This window comes from Callorhinus ursinus, unplaced genomic scaffold (genome assembly GCF_003265705.2).
Source record: "Callorhinus ursinus isolate GAN/ISIS: 27379988/994484 unplaced genomic scaffold, GSC_fseal_2.0 scaffold12, whole genome shotgun sequence".
NCBI lineage: Eukaryota > Metazoa > Chordata > Mammalia > Carnivora > Otariidae > Callorhinus > Callorhinus ursinus.
Genome location: NW_027397074.1, coordinates 6,916,563 through 6,925,887, shown reverse-complemented (window position 1 = coordinate 6,925,887; position 9,325 = coordinate 6,916,563). Strand labels below are relative to the sequence as shown.

The following is a 9,325-nucleotide window of genomic DNA, read 5'->3' as shown; positions in this document are numbered from 1 at the left end:
GAAGAAGAAGAAGAAGAAGAAGAAGAAGAAGAAGAAGAAGAAGAAGAAGATAGCAGGAAGGGAAAAATGAAGGGGGGGAAATTGGAGGGGGAGACGAACCATGAGAGACTATGGACTCTGAGAAACAAACTGAGGGTTCCAGAGGGGAGGGGGGTGGGGGGATGGGTTAGCCTGGTGATGGGTATTAAAGAGGGCACATACTGAATAGAGCATTAGGTGTTACACGCAAACAATGAATCATGGAACACTACATCAAGAACTAATGATGTAATGTATGGTGATTAACATAACATAATAAAAAAAGAAAAAGAAAATGTTCAACAAAATTAAATCTAAACAAACTTAAAAACATATATGCAACATGTTATAAAGGGTTAATATCCTTTATAAGTAAAGAACTCTTATGAATTGACTTTAAAAAATGAGAAAGGTACGAAAGAAAAAATAATTGCCTGAGGATAAACGTATAAAAAATGTTTGAACCAGCTAGCAACCCAAGAAAGGTAACTTAAAACAACTGCAAACTGCCATTTTAAAATCTGTTTGGTTGGTGTTTAAAATAATGATATACAGTACCTTATCTGCATATCCAAAAATTCAAAAGCTCTAAAAACTGCCTTTTGTAACTCATTTGGCAGCAAAACGTAACCTGACTTAGACACTCTAGAAGCAAAACGGTGTTACCTGATATGAAGCACTCCTTATTTGTGCCTTTTAGTGCAAATTACATAATTATGGTTGCATAAATACTCATGTGTTTGATTATTAACTGCTTTCCTGGACTCTGCTCGGAGTGTTATGGGACAGAAGGCATTTGCATCATGTTAACTTTTGAAAATCAGAAAAAAATTTATAAAGATTTTTATTTATTTATTTGGCAGAGACGTAAAGAGAGGGAACACAAGCAGGGGAGTAGGAGAGGGAGAAGCAGGCTTCCCCGCGGAGCAGGAGCCCGATGTGAGGCTCCATCCCAGGACCCTGGGATCACGACCTGAGCCGAAGGCAGACGCTTAGCGACCCAGGCACCCCCAGAAAAATTCTTAATTCCCAAACCTAACTGTCCCTAAAAGTTTTAGATGAAGAACTGCAGACCTGCATTTAATTTGACAGTACAGAAAAACAAAGTTATTCAGAAACCCCCAGTGAGATTACAAACTGTTCTATTTTGTGAGTGGGACAGCGATAATCTGGCAATTTATATCAAAAGCCCTAAAAGGGTATATGCCCTTTACTCCCAAATTCCACTTCTAGTAATTTATTATTATTAAATTATTAGGAGAATGATGAAAGATTTAGCTTTTAGTAAGTCCAAGATAGATGGTATATAACAGGTAAAAACTGGAAAGTCCCAACTATACAGTGACAGAAGAGGTAGGGTCATCCAGGCTCTAGCCACACTACAGACCACTGCTGTGCCACTTTTAAGTGATATTGTACAGTAATGCTCATTCACATTGAAGATGCCTGTGGTATCTTGTTAGGTAGAAATACCAGGCTACAAAAACAATATGTACTATATGATCTAATTTCTTAGAAAAATATTTGTATTTACCTATGTCTAAAAATATTCAAAGGATATTCACCAAAATATGAACAGTGGCTATCTCTGGATGGCAACATTGCAGATGTTTCTAATTTTCTTTTTATAACTATGCCTTGTCTACAGTGAACATGTGTTATTACTACAATAATAAGACTTGTAAATTTCATTTAATTATATCATATAAAGCATGCCAATATATCTGACTTAGATTCCAAGTTCTCTCTCTATATGTAATTAATATCTATCAAGAAAAATATGATATTCATCTTATTTATAAGAGTTAGTAATTATAAAGGCTCAGTGTGTCTGGAAAACAGTATCATAAAGCAAAGCCTTGTTTTCAAATAGCATGTTTTTGCTTATAGAAGCCTTCACAGTATTGTTGATATTTTAAATGTGTATGTATAAAAATTAGCCATGAAGAATGGGAAATGTAAACCATACTGCCAAGGAAAGTGGGTTTACAGTTTCAGACTTTATAAAAAATATGCCCAGAGAGTATATTGCCAGCATTCAAATTCTGACCCATGTGGAGAGAACAGCAAGCTAACCATCTTGAGTCGTGGGATGTCAATTGAGAATTTATAATGCCTTTGTTTCAGTCGTCAGAAACAGTTGGCAATCCTCAGAAATGTATTTTGACAATACAATCTTTATCTGGAAATACTCCTTTTAACAATACAAATAAATAAGAAAACCGTATGCACTTTCAGGAAAGCAATTTGCCTTCTGTACTGCCTTGAGTGGTGATAACACGAGGACGTGCCATCCTACTGCTTGGCATGGGATAAACAGCTAGACCCAGCAATATATCTGCAGAGAAGACAGCTCTGTGTCTTAACTCCCAATTTTTAAGTCAGTGCTTATTATAGTTCCTACAATATGCGTCAGAAATTTGGTGCTGACTCTGAATGCTTTCTTCCACTTTGGTAGACTACTTCTGCAATCTGTGAACAATTAAATTGTATTACTTTTTATTAGAAATTGTGATATCTGTTGCTTCTTTACTGAAAGAAATAATTCTTTATTTTTCAGAGCTTCCATATGGCTGGGAAAAAATTGATGATCCCATATATGGCACTTATTATGTTGAGTAAGTCTTTAAGTTTCCTACGAATTTCTTATTAATATGTGGTGAAACTGTTTTAGTATTTCAGTTGTTGAGGATGTGTGGCCAGCAGCACCTTTCCTTTCCTTTCATCTCACTTTGAAGTATCCACAAAGACTCTAGCAGCCCCAGCGAGCTCTCTCTTCCTTCTCCAGCTGGCTAATTGGTCATTCTTTTCCTTTGACCCATGATTCTAAAACACCAATTGGAAAAATGTTTCACACTGTCCTCCAAATGAGTGATAATTAAAGATATCAAAGTAAATGCCCTTCATTTTGCAGTCACAATGTTGGGAGCGGACTTGTTGTGCAAAAGAGATGTTCTATTAAACTAGATTTCAAAACCAATTAGACGAAGCAGCCGTACTTTCCAGTTGAAGGATAAAATAAAACTTAGATCTGTTTTGTTTTGTTTTTTTCTCTTTTAAGGCCCCATTTCAAATCAATAGTATTCTTTCTGTAGATTGGACTTTTATGTTATCTAATGGAGGCTGCATTGCTTTAATGTATCTTAGCATGTGAGTTATCCCTTCTATCCATTATTTTATTTCAAATAAAGCCCCTGTTAGGGATTAAATTATATACACATTAAGGAAAATCAGGTAATATTCATAATTTCCAAAAGTTAAATATGCAGCTTACTTTTCTAGAACCCCCTCTTCTGATAGAGAATTTTTTTTTATTCCTCCTAGTATGTAATGTTGTTAATGTTATTTGGGTGAATAACAAAGCCTACACATTGCTTAGAAAAAGTGTACTACCCAAGAAATGTAGAGACTGAAAAACTAAAGGTGTTCACATTATTTATCAAGATCTAACTCTGTTTCCTCTAATCACATTCTGTTTAACAATAATAATCTAGATGGTCAAGGGTTAGAGATTAATGACACTATTGCTAAATTGTTTTACTAACAATATTCAGTCACTGAGCTTTTACTAAGTGTCAAGCCCTTCTTTGTGCTGGGGAGGTACTGATGACTAAGTCCTGTGTGCTTCCGGCCCCTGAGCATCTTTCTCATGAGCTTGGATACTCTGACAACCATCTTCATTTGGAAAAGCCCCAATTTTGGCACCACAGTCAGTCATCTCCAGTCAAGGTGAATTCACCTCATTTACCACATGCAATTTTCTTGCATAGTATCTAATGCTCTGGTATCAGTTGGATACTCAATAGAAGCAAAAAGTAAAATAAATGCCTGGAGGTGTCACATTGCAAAAATAAAGAGACGTCCCTTGCATATAGTTGTAAGGCTCCCTGCTCCCCCTACATTGCTAATCAATAAAAATACGCATATTTTAATAATAATATAGCTGCAGCTTCTGGATAAATGTATCAACATTGCAGGTTTCCAGTAAATGCTAGCTAGTCATAAGTCACTAAATCAGGCTGTACTATGCCTAAGACTATTACATCTGAAATCCAAGGTAGTTCCAGGTAAGGGAAGAGAACTGAGGGATGTGACACACCAGATCTCATGTTTAATACACTTCCTTGCAGAATTCATTGAATGAGAATTTTTTCTTTAGTCCAGATATTAGCAAATACCAGTAAGAGCCAGAGAGCAAATATTCTGGGGGGCCATATGACCTCTGTCACAACTATTCAACTCTGCCACTGTAGCTTGAAAGCAACCATAGACAACACTTAAATGAAGGGGCATTAGCTACCATCTAATAAAACTTTATTTACAAAAATAGGCAACTGGCCAAATTTGTCCTACCAACCCCCACCCAATTCTAATTCTTCAGGTTATTCTTCCATGTCCTCAACTGCTTTCAAGCTGGCTTCAATGTGGAAAATAATATTTAACTCAAACCTTTCTTCTCTGCCTTAATTATCTGTCATAGAGGTGACATATCGGAAAGCAATGCTTCCAACCTTCTCTTTCATTGAAGTGTGTGTTCTTCATGTAAAGAGCTGCTACTGGTGGACCCCTTGTAGTTAATTACTGAATTGGACACTAGCTGTGACCCTAAAAGATAATTGTCCTCATTATTTTTATACTTCAAATGATTGTATTTTTTGTTTTTGCTTAAATTATATTTCTGTCTGCATTTCTCTACTTCATTTTACATGCATTCACTGTCATAGTCAGAAATTGTTCATAAGTTAGCCAGTCATGTCTTATATCATTTAATCAGTCTAACACACTTAATAATTTTAGATTTCAAGTGATTGTGATATCATAGATACGGGTCTCAGTGAATCAGATTTAACTTTCTTCAGATTGCATCCAGTTCTACTACTTGTCATGGTTTTTTCCCCATTACACAATTCCGTAACATATACTAACACCAATAATTAGATATGTGGGTGTCTCAGACTGACTAGAAAATAGTAAGAGACAGATAATTCAAACCTAAAGATAATTTTAAGTAGAATTATGTTCCAATATTGCTCAGAAACATCCTTTGGAAAAAATTCACCAAAACAATTAAAATACCTCAATTTATTCTATATAATGTAAACATTACTTGAAATCAGGGATCTTCCATCACAACAAAGACAACTTTTCCATTTTACCTGAAAATATCTATTTATGTGGTTTGTTTTAACGGTTCAAAAAAAAATGAGTTGCATCTCCATTACACTATTATTTTCACAAGGTATGTATTGGTTCTAAATAGTAGTCTTGGTGGAAACTATATGAATACATATGTGGTTATTTGTCACTTTCAGTGCACAGAGTATTTTTGTTAGAAAAAGGCTACCAATTTCTTATAGTTAATTATACAGAAAAACAATAACTGTCTAGTTTAAGGTAAGTTTCTATATGCAGTTTTCATTATAGACATCATAAGTATAAGATATAATATGCCTAGATGAAGACACTTCAATTAATTGTAGTGATAGCATTGATGTCAATATCTTAGAATCATATAAATTTGTCATATTAATATTCAGTTAATGTAAGAAAGCAAGGTGGTCTTCACTGTAAATCTGTAGTCAAGAAAATGTTGATTCACTAATTCTATTCATAATAACAGTCAGTGGGTTTTCTGTAGAGCTATCATTTTTGGTGTTTAGTTACACACTCACTTACACAGTTAGAGGTGCGGTTACAAAATATGACAAACATTCCACCTTCCCACCTAGTGGGAAAAAAAAGCCTGTGCTAGGACACCAGAAGTCTGACTTAACAGTCAGCCGTTCTCTTCAAATACACTAGCCTACTGGGAGCAGAAGTTGGACTGTGGTCCCTCTGTAGTCAGCAGGTCATGTCAGGGTGAAATGAGCCCGTGCCTCTGGCATAGTTGCTTATGCCCTTTTTCTCCTTGTCAGCTCCGGACAAGCAGATAGGAATTCCAGCAAGCAACAGCACGAAAGTGTTTATATAACTTGAAACTGAAAAGCCTGGATTGAATCGTTTTTGACCACCAGTACCAACTTTTCCTTTCTATGCCATAATTCTGTCCTCTGCAAATTCAGTTTTAAGATGATAGGTTTAATTATTCAAAAGTCAGAAAAATCATCACCACCATCATCATTACTGTATCATCAAAATAGTTAACATTTATTGAGTGACTGCTTAGTATGTGCCATGAACTGGGTTAAGTGCCCGACAGTCTTTACCACATTTATCATCCTCACTATAGTGATAATGTCGTAGATTGTCTTAAGTGTGCAGATAGGGAAATGCTGGCTGAAGAAGTTAGGTAGCTTACCCAGTGTCACACATTATTGAGAGGAATGGGTGTAATTTAGACATAGGCACTCTGACTGGAGAGCTTAGACTCCAAACTCTTGCTCAAAATCATCATCCGGTAATTAGCATTCAAAATCAGTAATATTGTAAACAAGCCTCTGAGACTCGTCACTAAGAAGAATGAGGGGTCCCTAGAGAACATCTGCTCTCTAGCCCACCTCTGGTACAGTTTCGCAGTCACAGGAAGATGTCCAACAAGGGGAGGTCGTGCTGCACACAGCTGGGGAGACTCTTCTGACCCAAGCATTCTGAGCCTTTCGCTCCATTACCAGTGGCTTGGGAGCAGCTCTAGACAAGATGGCCACCGGTAGTGAGACTTGCAGGGCCTGAAAGAAGAGGAGTTCATACTGGGAGGACTTTAACATAGGGATGTTGGCACTGGATGGAGCAGTAGGGGCAGCCACACAGCTCTGCATTGTAGAGAACAATGGGCCCCACTCAACATCTTCATCTGCAGACAGGGCAGATGGACCAAGTTTCCACTCTGTGGAGCAGCAGAAAGAAGTTAGCCCAGTTTTTCCTGACAGACACCAAATCCATGAGAGTACAGCACTTAGCAATGTATTAAGAAGTCCTGAAGTTGCTAACTAGAAATGTAACTGTCACTGTTCATAAAGAAAGAAAAAAAAAATTCAATGAAAAAAGTGCAAAATGTAGAGTTGTTCTGAACAGCTGTGACTTTTGTACAATTGTGGTTTTTTTCTCCTCTTTTGTGAAATTATGTCTGCTGGGTACATTTTGGTTTCAATGGCAGTTACACAATTTGCTTAAGTAGCTAGTCCAGAAGACACAATTTCCTGGAACAGCTTTCATGCAAAGCTGCCTCCTCTGGAACAGACGGAGAAGCAAACCATATAACTACAGTTAGAATGATAGTGGGGACTGACAGATGTGATTTTCATGGAAAGGTTTTACAAGTTTTTCATGTGATGTCACACATCTGCTACTCCAAAATGTTACTTGTGTACAATTCCAGAAAGTCTGAAAGATACCGCACAATATCTTCAATGTAACATTAAATGTAAAAGGAAAATCACATTCATTTCATGGTTAATGATGAGCATTCGTCATGATGTTGCAAGTTGGAAAAGTAGCTAGAGAGGATTTCAGCTCAGTATCTCATCCTAAGGATGTTTCTCTTCTTCATCGCTTTGAGTAGTTTTCTAAATTTTCCCAGAAAAACTTCCTAACTTTAGAATTCTTTACAAGTCAGCATGAATGTAAAACATTTCCAATTAGAAATAAACAGAAAAGAATACCCTTTTAAAAACCCTGTTTGTTCTTAGAGAATTGTTTTTCCGAGAGCGAAAGTTAATTTTTCAAACTTTCAGCTTTTCCCATCAGTCTGCAGACACTGGCAAGCTTTTCTTGATGCTTTTTAGACAGCCGTTTAACAAAGATATCCTTTCCCCAACTTACAAATTTATGTCATAGAAGATACTAAACTGGAGTGGTGTTGTTGGTGAAGTTGCTGGGTGGTATTCTATACTAAGGTGAGCTCCAAATCTTGTAAATAACATGTGGTCACATCAATTATTGTCATTTAGTAGCCAAGAGTATGGGCTGCAAAGTGTCACAGGATGGCCACCCTGTAGCTTCCCAGTTGTGAGATCTCCAGTAGACAGGTTATGGAGAAGGAAGGCAAAAAGGAGGAGAAGGAGAAGGGAGGAGAGGAAGACCTTTTATTTTGCACTTAACCAATGCCAAGTAATATTCTAAGTGCTTTACATATACTAGCTCATTTTATACTCAGACGCGCCTGCGCGCGCGCGCGCGCACACACACACACACACACACACACACACACACACACACACAAACCCTGTAAAGTTTGTATTGTTATCCCCATTTTATAAAGAAACTGAGGTACAGATAGTTTTGCAACTACTAAGTAATAGAGCCAGAATTTGAACCTGGACCGTCTCATTCCACAGCTGCTGTTGGGCAATGAACAGGAATGTAGTAAGTGTTCAGTAAATGTTACTTATTTTTGTCTTCTGTATCCCAATAACATGGATAAGTCCTCAACTTGTGGCATTACTTCTGTAGCTCCTTTGTGATTACAGTATTCCCCCAAAGTGAACAACTCTAAGGGAAATTATTTGATCTGTAAGCAATATGTAATTTAATCTCATGGTGAGAGCATGCCATGTGGAATAAACAATGCTTTTTCTTTAGAATTAGTGATAATTCCATCAGCCCATTGAAATGATAAAGCAAGGACTGCAGAGTATGATGTCTCTGTGGCTTTCAAAAGGGTTGAGGTTTCAGAGTAATCCACAAGGACGTTACTTTTGTCATAATTATCTATAGTACATGTCATCTTATATAGCCAGGGATTGGTGAAAGTAATAGTAGAAATAGTAATGTGTAAGGCACTATTTGAACTTTTAATGTGCTTTCACATCCATTATCCCAAGTGACAGTCACAACATTTACAAATGAGGGAACCAATCCTCTGAGGACTTCATTGAGTTCTCCAAGGGCAAATGGCTAGTAAGGTTGAAGCTTGATGAAGTCTGATGCCCCGTAGAGCTAAGAGAGACCGTTCAGTAGAGTAGCTATGTTTTTACATTAATATAAAATGTCTGTTCTTTACAAAATGTTTTCTCATATTAAACAAGCATAAATCAGTTCACTTCACAAACAAAAGGAATAAGTATATCAAAATAAGTATGGGGTACCTGATCTCTTCTGAACTACAGGCAGCTCTTTTGTGCTAAGGCAGGAGCCTTTCATTTTTACCTCCTTCACTCTGAGCCAGGCCAGTTTCATCCTCTGTGGCATCATTCATTTCAGCCTGGAAGAAACAAGCAATCTAGCATAGTAAGTGAGGGACACCCCAGCACCATGCATATGCTCTTTACATTACATTAGCATTTCTGATAGTTTGTAACTGGTAATTCCTACTTACCTCCTCTGGACCACTTACTGATATTATATAACTGTCAACAGGCTATTAATTTAC

General features: G+C 37.0%; 1 protein-coding gene across 1 annotated transcript in view; it reads left to right on the top strand.

Moving 5' to 3' along the window:
- The window catches only part of MAGI2 (membrane associated guanylate kinase, WW and PDZ domain containing 2), a 1,285,084-nt gene that overhangs the window by 990,053 nt on the left and 285,706 nt on the right, over window positions 1-9,325 (top strand). The window contains exon 7 of the mRNA XM_073899397.1: window positions 2,579-2,636. Within this exon, the coding sequence (XP_073755498.1) occupies window positions 2,579-2,636 (58 nt within the window). The remainder of the gene's footprint in view (window positions 1-2,578; window positions 2,637-9,325) is intronic.